The 20956-nt window shown below is 40.4% G+C and overlaps 1 protein-coding gene across 1 annotated transcript in view; it reads right to left on the reverse strand.

Annotated features, from left to right (window-relative positions):
* The window catches only part of LOC116711917 (armadillo repeat-containing protein 4-like), a 35146-nt gene extending 15802 nt beyond the window's left edge, over positions 1 to 19344 (reverse strand). The window contains exons 1-13 of the mRNA XM_032551535.1: positions 19253 to 19344; positions 18545 to 18764; positions 17836 to 17993; positions 17390 to 17549; positions 17091 to 17197; positions 16455 to 16591; positions 15853 to 15969; positions 11004 to 11188; positions 10359 to 10481; positions 8011 to 8164; positions 3328 to 3474; positions 2598 to 2807; positions 1047 to 1280 (exon numbers count right to left, since the gene is read on the reverse strand). Of these exons, the coding sequence (XP_032407426.1) occupies positions 1047 to 1280; positions 2598 to 2807; positions 3328 to 3474; positions 8011 to 8164; positions 10359 to 10481; positions 11004 to 11188; positions 15853 to 15969; positions 16455 to 16591; positions 17091 to 17197; positions 17390 to 17549; positions 17836 to 17993; positions 18545 to 18756 (1944 nt within the window). The 5' untranslated portion in view covers positions 18757 to 18764; positions 19253 to 19344. The remainder of the gene's footprint in view (positions 1 to 1046; positions 1281 to 2597; positions 2808 to 3327; positions 3475 to 8010; positions 8165 to 10358; positions 10482 to 11003; positions 11189 to 15852; positions 15970 to 16454; positions 16592 to 17090; positions 17198 to 17389; positions 17550 to 17835; positions 17994 to 18544; positions 18765 to 19252) is intronic.
* Between the last annotated feature and the right edge of the window lie 1612 nt (positions 19345 to 20956).

The raw sequence follows: 20956 nt of genomic DNA on the forward strand, positions 1-20956 counted from the left end.
TGCAAACATGTCTACTGATCTCACACGTTCATCATTTAAACCTCACTGTGGACGCTCTGTCGTTTCTTGACCTTTTAAGCTGCCTGCTGGACACTGTGCTCACCTTGAAGCTGACCAAGTCCTCCACCATTTAAAGCTGAGGATTTCACCAATAGTTTTAAATGTCATCCTTGATCCAAACTGCAGCCAGACTGACTGTCGTGGGGAAACTGAACGTCTCCAGCACACAAGGAGAAACATTTCATTCTGACATCTAAGGAGTCAGAATGTCCTTTTTTTACAGTTTTCGCTAAAAAAAGTTTTAAATGTTGTAGATTTTTGTCATTAAAATGTCAAATAACTTCTACATTGGAAATTCATTGTTTGCTGTACTTATAGGCATACTTTTAAAGTGTCATCATCTGCTGGACTTTGTTTTTATTTGTCACATTTGGTGTTCAGAATTTGACTCATTCATCAGTTTTAATATTCTCAGAGTTTATATACGTTTTGTTTGGCTGTTGTATTTTAATCCTTGTTGTTGTTGCTGTTTATTTAGCTGTGCAGCCATTTTTCTCTCAGCTCCAACTCGTACCTGGTTCCACTAATCACCTCCTAAGCTTTGTACGTCTGCCAGTTTCTGCTACATCTTGGCAGATTATGCTGTTCTGTCTTCTGTTTCTTTGTCACACCTGTTTCCAGCCCTGATATTTGTCTTTGTGTCATCTCTATTTTTGGATTTTGTAACACCATGATTTTCCTGTTGTCCAGTTTCCATTTCAGTCCTAGAACTGCTAACGCTCCTAAATTTTTCTATTCCAAAACAGGAAAAAATAAGGATAAAAAAGTACTACAAATGTTTTACATACGCAATAAATATTTAATGACAGAATTAAATTAGTAAAAGTTTGTAGGAAGCTATACTAGTTTAAATTGGAATAGTCAAAAATAGAATAATATTAACCTGAATCTCAATGATGATTTACATTAATGACCGTTTCACAGAATCAGATCAACATGTCTTACAGCAAAAGAACAACATTACTGGATACAGAGGCTCTCCTCACCTGTGAGGCACATTCCTGTAGGGTTCCCACAACAGGGATTGCAATTTTCTCATATGGAGACCTGAGCAGGAGTCCCAGCAGAGGGATCCCCCCAGCTTTACGAATGGCCTCCTTGTTCTTGCTACTTTTGCTGAGGCTCCACAAAGCCGAGGCTCCACAGCGGGCCACCTCCAAATTCTTCTCCATGTCTTCTCCCGGTTTTGCCGAGTAAGGGAAGCAGTCCAGCATCTTCACCTGATCAGAAAGAGGATCCCAGACTTTTAAACAACTCAGTGAAGCTGACATGATTCCAGGAACTCCTTGAGGTTTGCTTCCTACTTTGAGTTGATAATAGAGGGTTTCAAATGGGAAGAATAAGTAGTTGGCCATGATTAAGGGTGTAATTAAAACTCTTATTACCGCTGGCTGTGCAAGGATGAAAACAACAGAAAAGCAGGAGAGAAAAAGTAGTAGGACAGATGGTGATGTTAGAGCTGAGAAGCCCAATGTGACGACTATGATCTTCAGAGTTTGAACCCATACTTCCTGACCAGTGACAAAGCTATAACACTCTGCACAGTTAACAGGTAGAACAGCATGAAAGGAATCCGCCTTGTGAGCAACTCACATATGAGCACATTCGATTTGGATCTGGGGAAAATATACAAGGGAGGGAGGCTTTAATTACTGCTACTTCTGCCAACAAACAGGAATACATGTCAGAGGGTGGAGGAACTTGTTAAACTGCTTGTAAGACATAACTAACCTTTCCTTGACCTCAAGCATGTTTTCACAGGTGCTTCTTTAGGGGGCCTTCCTGAGATACTCCTTAGTTGCCTCTAATTGTCTGTGTGCAGAATTTAGTTTCTGTTTCCCTTCCTTGTTATCAGAGTAGCCCCCCTTTTTGTTAAGATCACTCTCCCACTTCTCATTCACTCCTTTTCCCTGCTAATAAAAAGACAAGTTCTGCAGCAGAATGACAGAAAGCAAGGAGATCGGCTTGTAGGAGCTGATCCTCTGTGCCTTCTCAATTCTTGCAAGAATTTGGTTGAAAACTAAGTAATGTTGTCTGTGGGTCTTTTTATATAGGTTGAGAAAATACCTATCAACTTTAAATTCAAATAAGCTGCTGTTGGCTATGCTCCCCTAACTCAACATTTACACTCCCAAATGAAAATGGCTGCAAATAAATGCATAGTTATACAAACACACATATTTGAATTGGAGCCTCCTGCACAACAAAACAAGAATGCAACAAATGTTTTCTGAATGATAAGTCAACAACAAAACACTTGTCTTTTCCAGTAGCCATTGCACAGCATATGTAGCTGGAAAACCATCTGGCCTAACTTGCTGAAGATAAGCATGGGTTACAGTTGTCGGGCTGAACTCTACAATGGTTGGAGGTTTAGGAAACGGTTTGTTTTCCGGACACCTAAAAACATTAATTCACTGCCACAAAAGAGCTGGGTGTTTTCTTTAAGAGCTTGGACTGTCTTATAGAAGCAGTTGAGGCCCGAATGGAAGCACCCAAAAAGAAGCAAACCTCCATCATTCCGAGCTGAGACTCACCAGTTTTCTGATTCCTCCATGTATCCTCACCGTTCTTCTTGCTCTTCTGAACTTAGCCACATGTGCAATGGTCTCAGAGGCCAAGGCCTGCAGCTCCTTCACTGGTAAGTCCAGGTTGTTCACCATCCTCTGCAGGCCTCTCATGTTTACAATGGTCTGTCGGATGATAACGTTCTGGCTGATCTTTGCCAGGATTTTTAAAGATCCAATCTGATCATATGACAAAAGCAATGTGTGAAAAAAAAGAAAGAACTATTACTTTCCAATAACTGTGCTGAAACAGGAATATATAGAAGTCAAACACTCAGCTGTATTTCTAATAAAAGTAGTCAAAAGTCAGAATAAAAGCAGTTCTGCACTGAATGATCATTCCTGCACATGCGCAGGTTGAGTCCTTGGTCCCTTGGAATTACTGTGTCTCACAAGAAAGTTGAGGGATTGAGCGCCGAGTGTCATGTGACTTTATAGACTCACATGGGTCACCGGCAGATCACCGGTTGTAATTAACATTCAACCTACACATGCGCAAGGATCATCATTTAGCCCTTGAAGAATCTGCTCTGGCGATCAAACCATAGTCATACTAGTGAATAACAGCTGCCTGTGTGTTTAACAGCCTGCTCCCTGTACCAACACTCCTGTTACACTAACTGTTATCATACTGACACATAGAAGCAGTTCCTGTCATGACTGCAATCCATCCAGGTCCAGCTTAAGTAAAGCTACTCACTTTGCTTCTGATGTCTGTAGTATCCAGCAAGTTAAGGAGGAGCTCCAGCCCACCTAAGTCCAGGATGGCCAGTTGGATGACCTCCTTCATTAGATCAAGATCCATCATGGCGCAGAGAACAAGCACAGTGGCTGTCTGGTCGGCTGCCTAAAAAGACGTTTATCAAACAGGAACAAAGAAAAATGAAAGAGAACATTCAAGGCTAAAAGGGATTGATGCAGTGCTCATAGTGTTACTGTTACTGTGTGCAGTTTCTCTCTGATTCACTTTGACTGAATGTGTTTGGTTGTTACTGCAGGCTTGTACATAGCTGTGTGGTGGTAACCACTGAGGGGAAACATTTATTCTGCAGAGCGACTGAAGCTCCTGGACCAGAACCCGACACTGTGTTGAATACTGTGTTCAAATGCTTGTTGTCTTGAAGTTATTATCTTTAGACCTAAAGAGGAATGATCTAGAGCCAGCACACAGCTTCAGTCAGAAACCAGTGATCAGGCCTGAATGCTGAGTGTGGTGATGGACTCAGACCTGAACCGCCAGAGCTACAAATTCAGCCCATCTCCTGAAAAACATTTCCAGGATTATAAAATCTAATTCACTGATTGATTGTTATGCCTCTGCTGTGTTCTCATCATAGCTAGAACTGAGTGAGTATCATCAGTACTACTGATCAAACATAGAGGTGTGGAATAAACACATTTTCTTGAAATGTCAATCTAATGTTTATTTTCCAACATACTCATCAGTGGAGTCCTATCTCCACAACCTCTAAGTTGTGTGATCAGACCTTCACAGAGCAGTTCTCTGACACCGCAAGACAACAGGAACATGTGTTCTCCATATCATGAAGCTAAATGTGAACCATTTGCCCATTAACAGCAGTGGATCTACTGCTTCCTTTGTCTCCTCCATTCTAACTCTTCAAAGGATTTGCTGGGCCAGCTTCATGCCTTGTAAAAACAAGAAGAAATGTGATGTTCAGGAGCGATAGCTGGGAAATCAGAAAACAGATCATATGTTTTCATTTTCAGACGCTTTGGTCTGGAGGGATTGTCGACATTCTTTAAAACATCGACACCATCTGAAGTCTCTTATGATGAAGGATTCCTGACTTTCCTTCAGCAGGATCAGAGCAGATGCTCCAAGACGAAAACATCCAACCACTATTCAACCTTAGAAGAAATTATTCAAATCAATGTAAACTGTTTAAAACCTGTATCAGTGCTTTCTTTGTCCTCAAGTGTTAACTGAGATTTATTTAACAATCTGTGCTTACTGAGCTATAACGATCAGATTAGTTTTTATTAACAATAACAGACTTGTTTCCACATGTTGCTTAACTTCCATTGAAAGAAGATCAAAATAATTTCAACAGTAATAACCTCTGTAGCCATGGCATTACAACATGCTGGCTATAGAAGATCTACTGAAGGTTTAATGAATATGAAAAAAATGAAAGAATCTTCTTGGAGGTCACTCTGTAATAATCATTGAGGAAACTCACACGGGCAAAGGAAGCAGCATTAGCATGAGTTGGTACCGAGGTTCTGAAGGAGTTGACCCACTGAGAGAGTAAAAGTATTTAGGATAAAGTCTCTAGAGCTGTTAAAATATGTCTAAATAAAGCAGAAGATGTCAGTATATATTCTGCACAGTGGCACAGTTGGGCTAACATGTTCTCCCTGAGCATGTCAGGGTTCTCTGAAGGTACCAGAAAAACTGTCAGGTGGATTAAACTCTACATTTTCCTTAGGTATGGGTGTGTGTGCATGACAGACACAACCCCACAAGCGTGTTGGATAATGGATGGATGTCATATCTATGAAAATGTCATAAGAGTGGTCTTTAGAGATTTGACTTTCAAGCGTCTGAGTGAACAACCTGAGACCAAGTCAAAGAATAAAAAGTCCCCAAATATGTTTGGGTGTAGATTACTCCACTAATTCTTAGAGATCAACACCACAGTGGCATCAGGTGCATAAATTAGTGATTCTTAACAAGCTCTTCTAGCTGTTATGGAACAGTTTATACAAACGTTTCATCTTTTTTTTTGATGAAACTTTGTAGTTAAAAAGGGTAAAACTAGTCTGAAGGATAAAAGCAGCACCAAAAGTTTCTTTCATGAACCTGATGAGCCTCATGAAGATTCCTTCCACATGTTGCTGCTTCTCTCCCTGCAGGTTTCTCTGCCTGAGCTGCTAACAGCAGAAGCCTCCACGTGGCTGAATGGAGGTCTTCTTGTAATCGGGTTCCTCTGGAGCTGCAGCTGGGATTCTGCAGACACAGTCTGACCTGCTGCTGCTCCAGGCCAATAAATCACAGCACTAAGGATGTGGAGCAGGAATGAGGTGAGCAGCACTGCCAGTGAGGCCCTGTTGACCCTTTATGCAATTCTGTTCTGCATGTGACCTGGACATGTTGCTAGAAGGAGTGAACATCTGTGTTAAGTGTGGTGCTCTGATCTGCAGCGCTGGGTTGGTGCAGATGAATGCAGGTGGCCGACAGAGCTTTGTAGATCTTAATGTCAGAGAGGAAACCTGGCAGAGTTTGAACTGATGAGGACAGATCAGTGTTTAAACTGCAGGTTCAGAGTGAAGATCACCCAGTAACAACAACAATCCAGTCTCTGGATGCTCCATAGGAAGGATGCTGGTAGAACTGGACAGAATGATTGATTACTGGATGTCCAATAAAATAAAGCTGAATCATTTAATATTTATCGGTATCATAAAAGGAGTTAACATTTAATGGTTAACTCCTAAAAGGTTAGATCTTGATCTTGATCTAGTCTTTGACTAGAATGAAGTTCTAGTCTTTGAGTTGAGAAATGCTTTGTTCACAAGAAGAAAATGATGTCATCATTAAACTTGTGAGAATAAATTATTAGAAAAACTAAAACAAACCATCAGATATTAGAGGGCAACATAATGAGACAGAAATGAGCTTCTGGTGAGGAAACCTGTTGCTACTGACTGCTTTATGGATCATTTTTATTGCAGCAATCAGTGATGAAGATCTGAGAAGAACAATGCAGCAGTTCTGCTTCTGGCCAGTAGAGGGAGGAAACCTTAATGAGGACACAGCTTGCATCAATCAGCTACTGTTAAATTCATTAGTTTAATGAAAATCTCAGTTGATATTTAAACAACTTTAACATCATCTTCCTAAAATATCTCTAGTTTTATCAGCTCAGTTCCTTCCTGTTAAAATAAATCTGTTTATAACAGGGATGATGAAACGAAGCTCATACTTTAACACTGATGCATCAGAAACTGGAGAGGGAAGTGAGAATTATGTAAAACAAACACATGAATTCATGTTTGTCAGAAACTGACTTCAGTTTGCATTCTGGATATTGTGAGAATCAACATGAGCCTCATAGAGGAACAGGCCTGCAGCCGTCCAGGTAGAACAGCAAACACAGCAAATATTCCCCCATAAACATCATTAAAACATCAAACAGATCATGATGCATGTGTCACTGTGTGAAAGTGTTTCACTTTCTAAACAACAAGCAGCAGTCGGTGGTGTGAGAGGGAAAAGATCGGCTCCTATTTTTTATTTGCTTTATTTATGGTGATGATATTGTAAAATGACTGCAGACCAAAGGTCATAAATAACTGCACTGTGGGGTTTCCAGACAGAAAGAGACCAGGACATGCTGTTTAGAGTTACATGCATCTTTCTGCTGCAGGAAAACACAAAACTCTAAAGCCATCAGCACAATCCTGATGTTAAACTTTAAAATACACTGAATAGTGTGTTGATTTGATCTGAATGTTGCCTCTTTCATATCACTTCCATCTCTTTGTTCCTTTGCTAGAAATAGTGAATTGCTCCTTTGAGACATGGAATTTCCTTCCAATTATTTTCTATTTTCTTCAGCTAAAAATTCCCTCCCATAATTCCTCTTGACTGGAGAGTTTTCCACAAAACATTTCTTTCCTGGAGTGAGCAGGATCTCATTTAGCAACGAGCTCTGGAAGTCAGAAAATAATCAGTTCCAACAGGACACCACAAAATTGTTTCCTGAACATCAAGCCCTTCAGTATTAAGCTATGAGGTTATTTTTACTGCTGAAGAATGAAGTGTGAAAGTTATTTCTAATATAATCTGTCTGAGTGATCCCGTCTAGATAAAATAGAAAAGGGATCAGAAAAAGGAGGAAGGAATTCTCAGGTATTTCCAGTCATTCTCAGGCGCTGCTGCATCCAAATTAATATTCCCCATATGTCCTGTCAAATCTATCACAGATTTACTTGTCTGTGGTTTGGGCTAACAGGGATACAGCTGTCTGTCAGCACTGCCTCCTGAACTTTGGCTCTGATATGCAAACCAAACAGTTCTGTGTCAGAACAACAAGAATCCAATCAAACACTTCAGGAAACATCTCCATCCAAAGCAGAACTTTAAATAGGAGCAGTTGACATCGATTTCCTCTGACTTCCTTCAGTCACAGACTCGGATCACAAGTCTGGATCTAAACAGCTGGCATGGTCTTATAGGAATACAGGTTTTGGGAACAGTTTTGATTGGAACACAGATGGACAGAAACAGAGCTCTGATTTTACTGCCTCCTGTCAGCTATAGGCTGCTTTGCCTGAGCTAGAAAAACTCTCACTACATTGGGATGAATTCTATCTGTGGAAGGAAACAACAGTGTTCTGGGTGATGTTCTCATACCTTGAGGTACTTCACGAGTTTCTGGACCTGCCAGTATTCAGACTGCAGTTCAGTGCTGGTGTCAGGACGTCGCTCTGTCTGCTCCTCTTCCTCCTCACTTTCACTGGAGCTCTCGCTGCAATGCTCCTCTGAGAGGGATGCTACTATGCTTCTCCTGAACACAAACAGCACATCTGTGACTGTAGATAACCACGTATGCAGGAGTCGGAGAGGATCCATTTCAGACAAAGGGATGAGCTGTAACATCATGATTCATCCTGAGAGTTTAAATGGATAAACAGCCTGGCCATCCCACACTAGAGCACCCATTAACTATATTCATATTTAAGTTTCAAGTTAGAACTTCCACAAGATCTAAGCAGCGGGAAAACACATCAGAATAATGTCACAGGAGGACTGGAGCTGTCATCATACGGAGAGCAAAGACTTGTTGAGCCATTTATGCAACCACAACTGTTGATGTTTCTTTAAAACTGCAGAGCTGGTTAGATGAGGAAAACTGGGCACTGTGGACCAATGAAATCTGCTCCCAGTTCAAATGAGAGGTGGTTCCCATAAACAGCCAGATAGCATTTCCAGGAAGAAGATTATCAGAGAGAGGAAGCTCATCTGAGTGGTTTTCAGGATGTGGCAGATGAACGATCAATGAAGCTTCTCCAAAGTGACCAGAACTGTGGTGTCCTGCTGTGGTGGGAGCTGATGAGTGGACCGACCCTGGAGTCTTCACTGAATGGACAGAGAACGTGGCCAACAAAGAAAGCAATCAGATATGGTGGCTTAAATCAACTTTGTTGATTCCACTAGTGCTAGTAGCAAAGAACCACAGATGTGACAACATTCAGTTCCTTCTGTCAGCATCCAAATCTGATGCACAAAATACCACAAAGTCTTCAACATCAGAACAATATGAAATGAAATTAGTTTTAGAGTTAAACTGTTCAATATTTTATCTTCACAGTTAAAAGGTAGATACCAGTAGAAATACATGACTGGTATCTCCTAAGACAGATGCCACTTAGGAGCTGCTCTGCTTTTTTTACAATTCTTAATAATAATAAAACTGGATTTATGGCACACGTTACATGTACATCTCAAAGTGTTAGAAAATGCCAATAAAAGCATTAACCATTGTAAAACATAATAAAAACTCATTTAAAATATCAACCATAAGATTTTAAAACCAAGAATGTTGTCAGTTCTTTTCAGAAAGTCTTTGTGGTCTGTGGCACCCTGGGATGGTCCGGAAGCTCAGTCCACAAGTAAGGACAAACTGAGAAAAATACCCAGTCTCCCACCAATGTTAACTTCGTTTGAGGACGCTCCTGTGTTGTGCATGGATAGTACTTCTAGAAAACGAGGTTCAGTCCTATGAATGATCTTGTATTGAATCTGTGCAAAAATAGGGAGCCAGTGAAGAGAGTAGTGATGCCGCCATATTTTCTGACTGAAAATGCAAGTAAGTCTCTGTTTCATTCTTTCCTGATCGCCAGTGGCAGCAAACAGAGTGGATGCGTCTCCTCCCACTCCACGCATGTCGAGATTTAATGTAAACAAAGCTGAGAACGTGACACGTAGCCCACCTGGGCGTGCGTCTATAAATAGAATGTGGAGGGCTATATTTGGTGTCTTATCTTCTCGCTGTTGACTTGGCGTTCTTCACAATAGTCCATGTGTTGGGTGCTTATTGGTTTCTGCAGGTCTGAGAGTATTTTGTCATCTGTGAGAATGGACAGGCTGTGTCAGATAGAGGGTCTGCTGTTCAGAGCTACTGTCATCTGTCATTGTAAGAAATGCCTCGACCGTGATCCGGGAGGCAGGTGGATGTACCAGCAGAGGAACGGTCTCCAACTATAAGTTGTCAGTCAGTTGAGAGAGTTGATGAGGATGCGAAGTGGAGCGGATGTTGGTGATTTTGGTACAGAAAAAAACCCAAGAACCTATTCTGCTAGATCTGGTAGATGAATATTAGAAAGGTGAATCAACACTTCAGGAGTTTTATTTCATCAGGAAAAAGTAAAAGGTGAGAACATCTCTGTATTCTCCTGTTGTATTTTAAGAACCATTGTTTATTATGTTAAAAAGGAACAAAACAAAGGGAGCTTTTGTTTCCTCCAGCGTTTCTGACCATTTATTGTGAATTTATTTCTATCACAACTTATGCTGCAGCTGCCATATAAACATTTGCTATAGTTGTTGGAGTTACAAGTTCCAGCACCTTTGCTGCTTTCATTTAACAAAACACAAGCTTCTTTCTTCTGTGATGCTGTAAACTGGGAACATTTTCACCTGTGCAGCAAAAACTTTCCTTTCTAGACCCAGACAGGGAAATGATAATCTGTAACACTTACCTCCTCTGGGAAGCTGTAAGTCCAATTGAAGATGCTGCTGTGAGTCCAACCTTCATCGTGACCTTGGTTTTGGATCCCAGTCTTTTCTTCTCTGCAGCGCTCATCATAAGATCCTCTTCCGAACTGCAATAATTTCAAATAAGAGTCATTATAACTGCTTCTACTTTTTATCATCGTCATTATTTAACAATCTGAGACAAGGCTGGTACTTTTTAGCCACTGAGATTCTTTCAACTTGAGCCAGTTTCTCCTCCAGTCTGTCCACTTATCTAAAGCTCCAGCTGCAACAGCTCAGCTTTTTCTAGATCTATTTATCAGTCAGAGACCAGATGTGATCGCTGGGTTTTTTCACAACTTCTCTCGGTTTGGTGTCTGTAATTGGGCAGACAGGGTTTCCACACTCTGAAGTCTTTATTAACTCCGATCACTGAGCCATCAGGAATATTACCACTGATATTCATAAAGCATCCAATCATCTCTTCATAAAGTGTGACTGCTGGCAGGCATGCTGAGCAGATGTGGAGAGAGCTCAGCATCCTTCTGCTCCAAAGCTCCTCTGCACTAACAGAAGGATCACTGCCTCGATCTCTTTATGGTAGTCTGGTCAAATTTAAAGCCACTTTTCTTACATCACTTCTCACTTACCCAAATATACTCAGCACACCAAGATTCCTCCATCTCTGACATGGTTCACGTTTCTTCCTGGCGTACAGAGCTTGCTGTACTTTCTCCCATTCTCGTTCTTCAGGCGTCTTGGGTTGGGCTTTTTCTATTTCATAATCCACGTGTGCAACATGAATACTCTTACGAGGTTTCTGTTCTACAAAATACTGATGGTGACAGAAAAAGAAAGAGGTTAAAAATAGAGAAATAGAGAAAAGATTTCCTTTTTGTCAAATATAATAAATCTTGATGGAACAAATCTGTAAAATATGTCTGTAAAACTCTGCAAATGTTACTTATTAAACCCAAATGGTCAGTTTGATTCCTGCTACTTGTGAAGATGTGTTCTGAATATTGTCCCAACCAACATCAGAGTTTAGTTATGTTTCATTGTTGGACAAAAAGGATATTAATGTCTAACAAAGTGTTGTCATGTCAGTCCAAGAAGAGGGAAATGAAAACAACAGAGCAAAGAGTTATTAGAAGCAAATGAGAAACCATGAACTCCCATAAAATCCCTTGTGAACAATCTGCAGGCCTGCATCAGGACTGGTTCTTTACTGAGGAACTGGAACAAAAGAACACGTTCCCAAAGCTTTCCAAAGCACAAATCCCTCTTTAATCATCTGAATGACATCAAACGTCTCCCATTCCTCAGAATCGAACTAAAAGCTCCCAGCTCAGTCTGAACTGAGCTGCTGTTCATCAGGTCTGATTCTGGTTCTGGAGGATTTGAAGCAAACAGCAAACAGCAAACTTTACAGCCTGTAGAAAAAATGCCAACGTGCCTGTATGAATGGAGAGCAGGTCACAGTTTAATCACAGACACCTGCTTCTGCAGGAACAGCTCAGACTCTGATTGGCTGTTAGGAGCTGCACATTGTTAAGGGCAGGGAAAGGAATGAACGCGTCCATCTGCAGGTTGGGTTCACCATCAGCTGGAGCCAAGCACGGCCCATCGTCTCTCATTAAACACAAAGTGACTCGCTACTGGAAACATACAAGTCAGTTCAACCAACCACAGACTAACAGGCAGACTTTATTAGGCTAACCAAAATTCTGTAATTCTCTTATATGTGAAATGGACAAGAGCCATGTGTTTGCTGAAGGGAACACTCCCTAGAATAAAATCAAACTCTGTTCCAGATGTTTTTAAAACGCTGTAAGTGAGAGTGATGTCGGAGAGTTCTGAGCACTAAAACCTATTTTATTGGTAGGTGTCCTAACGTCCCCTCTGGGGTCCTCTGGTCCAGCACTGCTGGTTAAACTTCAACAACAAGCAGACATGTTTGGAGATCAGCTGCTGGTGTCTCTGGCTGCTGCTTTGTGGGTTTGAGCTTCTGCTTTGCCATCAGAGGAGGGAGCTGCAATGATGCAACTTTGTTTCCCCAATTAGAACCTGAAGAGAGCCTGTCCATAAGAATGACTGTGATTCCTAAGTACCTCCCAGATATGATGCTTGTTGTTCCATTTCACTAGAATCATCAGCAAACAACTGCTTTAAAATATCCTGCAGAGATAAAAACCTAAACTAACAGGACAGTGAGCTGTATGGATCAAAGCAATGAAGGAATCTAAGGGGAACAGATCCAGACAATGATTAGTTCCACCACAGACTCCTTCACAGTTAGTTTTACTGCAGCTCTCCATCATTTTGATCTTCTTCAGGCTTTAGGCATCACCCTCCACACAGAACTCAAACATTAAAGCCTAAATGTTTTTTTTAATCGTGGCTCACTCTGGCACTGCTCATTGGTTTGCTGAAGTCTCTACTAACCCCACAACTACCTATGATGGCACCTCCAGGTCTGTCAACAGCTGAAGGAAATGAACTGAGAACCAACAGGTGACTATAGGCACGAGTCTCAGCCTTGAGGAACACCTCAGTTCTTTTTCCTCTCCTTTCTACTCAAACAGTCAGACTTTCATCTTTTAAGTCGTCTTTCTAACGTTTGCCTTACAGGAAGTAGTCTGCTCTTTGACTCATTTTCAACCCAATACTTGAGAAAAAAAAAAACATCCTGTCTGAGAAACCTGTGAAGATTTCATTTATAGCAGTCTAAATGTTCTGTTATGTGTAGATCCAACACAGTTTCATTGCCTCTGCTGAGACGCCTTTCTAGATGATTCATAGGTAAGTGTGAAGGTTTTAACCAACAACTGTCTGCAAAAACTGGATGGGTTCAAGGACTAAAAAGAAAAAAAGAAAAGATCCACAAACAGAATCTCTGAAAGATCTTCTTAATCTCCTTATAATGCTTCAGATCCACAATATCTCTGTAGATACATATTCGTTCTCACTGATGTGTGACAGCAGTAATAATCAAACCAAATGTAGTTTTGTTGCTTGAGACACAGACTATTCATTTTTTTCCTCTTATATGCATCACAGTTTTTAGAAATCAAATTAAATATCTGTTATGATGATCTCCATTTATTGAGAATTATATCATTAATAAAATGATTTTTCTAAAAATGAGCTTTAGAAATTTTTCCCTCAGTTTAAAACCAGAGCTGATCCTCAGAAATCAGGTGGAGAGCATGAAAGAAAACTTCAAGCATCCGATGATCCTGTGATGATGGCACATTTTCCATCAACAGTGTGAGGAAGAGAACCCAAGATCAAATTTCTAAATGATTAATAGAGTTTGTTAAGAACAGATGGAGTCCATTATTGAGGTCATCTGTTATGTTGTCAAATTACTTCAGTAGGAAATAGACCTACTGAATAAAACACACATATTTCAGTGTCTGAAATTGAGGAAAATGTGCCTCTACGTTATGTGTGTTGTCAAGAGAAGTGGAGTTTTGATGACTACACTGAGCCCTCTGTGACAACTGAGGATGAAGAATCTGCATCTTCACATCCCAGACGAACATCTTCTCTTTCCAGGGGATGAGGACGGCGAACTGCAGGAGGGTGATGGACTCCCAGCATGTGAAAGGTCTGACCTCGTGGAGGGGGTGTCAAGAAAATCCGAGCTCATCCCACTTCCCCATGCTGGAGATTTAAGTTTAACAGTAATAATAAATAAAGTTATCTTTAAAATGAATCACTCAAGTGACTTCAAGGCCCAGCAGTATACTTAGGTGTCAATAAAATAAATCTGGTTGTGTGTGTTGTTTTTGTCTAAAGCAAACTTTGCTTTAATTCTACTTTTTTCTATCTAATCATAAGAAATCATAGTCAGTCAGAGAGAGTCATGAAACAGGAAAAGCAGGTTTCCTGGAAAAAGAGGAAGTTTCCAGCCTGCAGATTTATAAAAATAGCTGAGACTATTCCTTATTTTAAAGGTAAAGTTTTAAAGAATGAAATCTAAACATTTTGAGTAATTGGATAAGAAAAACCAGTAACCGTAACTTTAGTATTAAATAATTAGAATCATGTATTATTCTTGGTTTCATTTTAGAAAACATCTGTAATAACTCACATTAAGATCATAATAAGAGTAATTAATAAGTTATGGTTATAAAATTATAAATGAATGATAAATCAGAGAAGCTAAAGAAAATAAATGTGATAAATGTGATTTTGACATTGAACTTGAAATGGTGTAAAAGCTGTAACTGCAATTAAACATCACTGATATGTTGGAGGTAGATGGTAGGTGAAAGGTGAAAGGAAGGGAAAAAGGGGAACTAACAGGAGAACAGAGATGATCAACGCCTTATTTAGAGAAAAGGTCGTGCAGGCAATGGACATAGGAGGTTGAGCAACCCTGAGACATTAGCACAGACATCAGGACATAATGTCTGTAAGACAGTGATGGATATGAGATCATCTGTCTAAGCAGACAGCCAATGAAAACGCACCAAAAGGGTGGATAAACCCTATAAAAGGTGGGTGCAAAAGAGGAACCTTTGGTTGGATCCTCCGGGCAGCTTCGAGCCAAGAGATGGACAAAGAACTCTGCAGCTGAAGAAGAGCCGGGGCCACAGAGCCGAAGACTGTCCTGCTCATGGAGACCAACCGGTCAGGCCCGCAACATGTGGCTTCAAATCGCACTTCTCTCATCGGCTGGGTTCAGACCCCAAAGACAAAGATGAAGACAAAGACAAAGGCAAAGACAAAGAAGAAGAACTGGTGCCTTTTTTCCTGCCAGCACCAAGTCCTGTGTGACCTCAGCATCCATGCGGAGAAGAAGCTCATCAGACCTACAGAGATCCCTGCCTTCGCCGATCAACATCTTCCTCCTGCTGCAACACCTTCTTCATCATCAGGCCAGGTCTGGGGTTCGAAACGTCAAACTCCGTCCGTCTCTCTCAAAGGTTCCCTTTTTTAGTTCTCAGTATCAGCAGTAGGGAAAGATAGACTAGATGACTGATTTTACTTATTTGATTATTTCTGCTACTGAATTAAGCTGTACTGACCCTTGCAAAAATGCCTTACTAATAAAATATTTAGCATAAAGAAAATCTAAAAGATGTTGTGGACATTCAGTTAATGAGTCACCTTAAAGTTCTTTGATGGTTGTAAAATAGCTGTGATGTTTGATTCTGGAGAGGAAAAAGTTTAAAATGTTTTTAGGTTGCTGGTAGCCCATATGTAAAACGGCCCCCATTTTGGCTTGAACGAGCCTTTACTGTTTTGACTGAACTTGGAAGAAAGCAGATCAGAAATGTTTCAACCCGGTGACAACCACACAGTAGCTTGCTGGCATAGAACAGCCCAGTGACTGATTCCTCACTCCTCACTCTGTTCAGCCACTGAACAGCAGATCAGCAGCAGATCAAAGCTTCTTCATGGACAAAGAGGAATTATTTATCCCCTAACAGGTTTGAGAAAAGACATGTTGGTGTGTTAGGCTTAGAAGCATCTTTTTCACTGTACCTGTTTTCTCACGTTCTTTTCAAAATGTGGAGATACCCTCTTTAGAAGTGTTGCCATGTCTTCATAAAAATCACCTTGTCTCTCATAGAGACTCTCGTCTTCTTCTTTGTCCAACCCCTGTGGCAAAAACATGAAACAAAATATGATCATTAATTATAATAAAGCAGTGATGCAAACCAAACAGATAGAGCTTAAAACAGTCTCTACCCATCAGCACGTCAAACACTTCATTTCTTTTTCCTTGTTTATTTAATGCATCAAAACTGAAAATTCCTGCATTTCTTTTTCTACAAATGAATCAGCAAACAACCAGTTCTAAAATAAACTTTTTGTTTCCAGTTCAGTAAAAATCAGATAATGATTATATGAGACAGAAAAGGGGATAATCTGGTGATCCTTTCGGTTTCTGACAGATTCAAAACTCTGTTCTTGATCAAGGAACATGGAACACATTATGTTTCATGCCCAATTTTAATTACATTTTATGATTTTAATGAAAAACTGCACATTAATACACCGATTTACCTGACCTGATAAACAGTTTCAACTACAGTAAACAGCACAGTTTTACTGCTTAATGCTGCTGCTTCTTCTACTCTTACCGCATTAAGAAAGACTCCAGCAGAGCAGCAGGTGATGTACAGGGCCTCAGCGTCACATGGCTCAATAACAACGTAACAAATCTCACCGAGCAGCTGTCTCCAAGGTGGAGCACGACAGCCGTTTGGAAATTCATAGTCTGAAAGAAAAAAGAAACACACTAAACGTGAGCATACAGGGCCATTTAAAACCTGCAGGAATCTCCCAGCAGACTTCCTATGGAGGAACTGAGGAAGATGGGAAGTCAAAGGAAACCAAGGATGGAAACAGAAGCTTGGGAAGCTGATGGTGATAAAATAGAAGCTCTGAGGAGAGCAGAGGATCATGAATCACACTTTCATTTCTAATGTAAATCATCCACTAAGAACCTCGGCCCCACAGTTACACTGTCTCACTTCAACCTCAGCTTGGAGAGTACTTGAATTGATTCTGCTGGAGAGCAGAAGGACATGGAAACTTGTGCTGCCTCATGCTTTGTTTTCAGTTAGACAACAAGCATCTGCAGACTAAAGACTCTGTAAACCAGAATCTGTCAGACAGAATGACCTCCATGTTGGCTCCAGCTGCACAATATTCATATTTTTCTTATGGAAAAGCCAGCATTCCTGTTAACAGTAAATTGTGAAGAAGATTTCAACCTGATGTGTATCTTAGTGACTTCAGCAGCCTCTTCCCCCCTTCAGTGCAGTACTGTTTCAAGAACTCCACTTCGTCCTCCACTGCGGTGGGTAAAAGCTTGACTTGTCTGGAGTCAAAATGTAGAAAAATAAAGACAGATCAAAGATCCTATCTGATTCAGTCATGTTGCCATCTTTTATCATGCTGCCTGTTTCTGTCCGACAGAACCACAGGTCACAGCAGATCAGTCTGAATGAGGACAGTAGTCGTGGTCTGATTGAATGTGAAGACGTGTCTAAGTAGAGAGAGAGGTACTCACTTTGCTATTTCTCCAACAAACTTGTTGAGGATCTTTTCATCAATGTGTTTGAGCAGGATAAACAGCTTGACTCTGATATCTAACTCCAGAGCTGAGAGGTTTTCCTCTGGTGTGTTGACGAGACGCTGGCCAACAATCTTAGCTATGAGGTCTCTATTTTCTGGACACAGTACAGATCAGATTTACAGAGTTAAACACAAACAATGATAGTTATTATTTTACACAATTTCATCCCCAGAGCCCAGGAAATCAGTTCCACCTTCTTTTCTCAGACAAATACTGTCCATATTACCATCTCTGTCTGTGGTGCTAAAATAAAAGGCCATCAATGAAAAACTGCCAAAGGCAACATAATTGGATGCTTTCAGAGCATCAGCAGGAACACAGACAAATGAGATCAGGTGGTGATGGAGGAACGCTGGACAGCTTAGGATGGAAACACTTACCTTCTAGACACGCTTGGAGCTCTTGACGCTTCCTGTCAGCTGCCAGTTGCAGCAGTTTAGAGAGCTGGCTGATGGTACGAACAGAAACAAAAGGTGGAAAATACTGCAACAGTGGCTTCCCCTCACTGTCTTTTTCAAGGGACTTTGCACCTATGGCACTGCATGGGAACCAAAAGAAAGAGAGAAAAAATGGGTCACCTACAATTTTGGAGAAAACAGGCAAAATTTCATCCAGCAGACAGAAATGCTTTTCATCCAAGCAATATTGAAATAAGTGGAAAAATGAAAGCTTGACTTGTTTAGGCTGAATTTAACTGGACATGCAGGCTACAAAAGTCCACAAAAGTGTTTCTCATAATCAATTACTAAAAGACATGAAATAACCAAAAGCTGTTAAGGGTGTGTCAGAGCCTGGGAGGAATGTTTAATCCTGTTGGAGGGTTTCTCCACTGCCGGTCAGGTTTAGTGTCAATCGCACAATAAAAGCAGACCAGAAGATCTGATGATATTAAATGGAACCTTCTCTGTTTCACTGAAAATGAAAAATACATGAATTGCAACAAAACTAAGTTATTCAGCTGGATACAGTCTGAATTGCTGCAGCAGAGCCCAGGAAAACGAACTTCCTGAGATTGTGTTGACACTGAGAGACTGTCTGAGTGATAACAGATAATAGTGAGAGCAGCAGCCAGTTCATCATTAGACCAACCTGATGACATAGTCTTCTTTGAAATCAACTTTCTTTAACGTGGTGGTCCACTGAAGCGGCTCCTCAAACAAGTGCTCTGCCTCCTGCGGGTGCCTGGAAACGAAATTCTCCACGTAGTTCAGGACTTGCGTCACTAAAAACTCGTTCAGTGGAGCGGACTCCAGTTTGCAGGAGCTGGTCCACTGGGCCGCCCTGCTCAGTATGAGCCCCATAGCGCCTCCTGAAGTTCAGAAATAGAACAAACTGGAGTAAAAACTCTCAAGTGTCGCTTCAGTTCAGTCTCGGTGTAAATAACAGACTCCTGACGAAAGAACTTCGAGCTGAGAAGCTGTTTTCTGAGGACTTTGACGATAAAATTCTGCAGGACATTAGTATAAATATGAGCTATTTCTGGTTTTGAGAGTGTTTTATAATGTTACATATATATCTCCAGCGACTGAACATTGTGCGTTTGTAAAACAGAGCAGATACAATAAAATGAGCGCCTGTGAGTTGCAGTTGGGGCCGTTAGAGAGCAGTTAGTAGCAAGGACACACTCACTAAGCTAGCTCACCCTTTCAACACATAAAGCAGCTGGTGCTCAACTATCGTCGAACAACAAACTCAGATACTCATCTGGAGGCAGAGTGAACACAGTAAAATGCTCAAAACTATTTATATTCACTGACAAAAAGCGTTTACGGTACTTAAAATGAAACATTACCGTACTTTGGTAACAAGTTGGTTCAGTAGAATCTTCAGCAGGTGACAATAATCAACGGTTACCACGGCAACCAAGCGGCACGTTCTAGCGTCCCTTCTTTCTTCTTCTTCTTCTTCTTCTTGGTATTTATTGGCGGTTGGCAACAAACGTTTAGTAGCATTACCGCCACTTACTGGTATGGAGTGTGGTTCGTGATGGTATACTGTATCTATTTATATACAATATATATATAAATTCCTACAAATAATAATAAATAAAATAAATAAATTCTACCTATACATATAAATATTTATACATATCTGTACTCATACACACACGCATACATACTTATATATAACTTTATATTCTACCCATCTATATCATGCACACATTCACAAACACACCTACTATAATCAAATTCTATGAAATAATTTAGTTTTCTTTAAAAATTGAATAACTATTTGTACATGTTTACTCCCCAAATTAGCGTCCCTTCTTTGTTGCTATGATACAGTCAAGAACAACAGAAACCGAGCTGGGCTAAACTCCCTCTTCTTGTTGTTTAAAATAAATAAAATAAGGAATAATGAAACCAGATTTGCGCAGAGAAAGAATTATTCTCAAATAAGGAGAAAAAGTATTTGGTAAAAAGGCGACTGGAGTGACCTACTGAGTCACTGAGTCAGACAGACAGAATCTTTAGTTATGTGCACATTCTGGTATTTTAAAGAATAAATTGAAGAGAAAAAAACTAAAAATAAATAACGTTATTTCAAAATAACAAATTCAGGCAGAGGAATCACTTTTCCAAATCCATTTTGTTTTTAATATGAAATTAATACAGTAGGTAATGTGTTAGAATGGTAAAGTACTTGCATTGACAGTATATGGTCTTTACTGTATATTAACTTCACCACCAAATGGGACAGCAGGCTCAGCAGATAAAACAATAGCATTAGAACTGTAGGTCTGTGTATTATTTTTTTGGTTAAAACATATTAGTTCCTCATTTTGTGAAGAAACTTACAGTGGGTCAAGTATCCAGAAATTTTATTCAATTAAGTTTATTAAAGATGTTTTTCATTTTGTTTTTAATGCAAAAATATTGTCAGCAGTCTAGCTGGTTATCTGTCCCACTCAGAAATCTCTTTCCCGCACATTTTGTGGAACAGCAAATATAATCTGCGCTGCCTTTTGGTTTTAGACCCACAGCATCCAGACAACGCTGCTGCGAAGTAACGTGATGATCCATTAGGTTGTCCTGCTGCTCTAAATTGGCATTGCTGTAGGATATTTAACATCAATTTCTTTTTTTTTTTTAATGTTCCAAATATTTGACCAGTTGTGATTTTTGTCATATCTATCTATCCTCGAAATAGTTGTATTGTGCGTATTTTGGACTTGTAATAAGTAGCTGAGCAGAGGGCGCCCACAGCTGTACGCACTGATACCTTGAGATTTTCATTTAAGTAAAACTGAAAAGAATTATTTTTGATTTTTTTTTATTATCTAACCCTCTTTACCATTAATGTGTGGGTGTGGGTGTGTGCGCGTGGGGGCGTGTGTGTGTGGGTGTGGGTGTGTGTGTGTGTGTGGGTGTGTGTGGGGGTGTATGGGTGTGTGTGTGTGTGTGGGCGTGGGCATGTCTAGGCGTGTGTGTGTGTGGTTTGGCGAACTGAAGAGCTGACGGGTCACCCGGTTGGACAACTGTTTAACCCGCTACTGGTGCG

The sequence above is a fragment of the Xiphophorus hellerii genome, chromosome 21 (assembly GCF_003331165.1).
Source record: "Xiphophorus hellerii strain 12219 chromosome 21, Xiphophorus_hellerii-4.1, whole genome shotgun sequence".
Classification (NCBI taxonomy): Eukaryota; Metazoa; Chordata; class Actinopteri; order Cyprinodontiformes; family Poeciliidae; genus Xiphophorus; species Xiphophorus hellerii.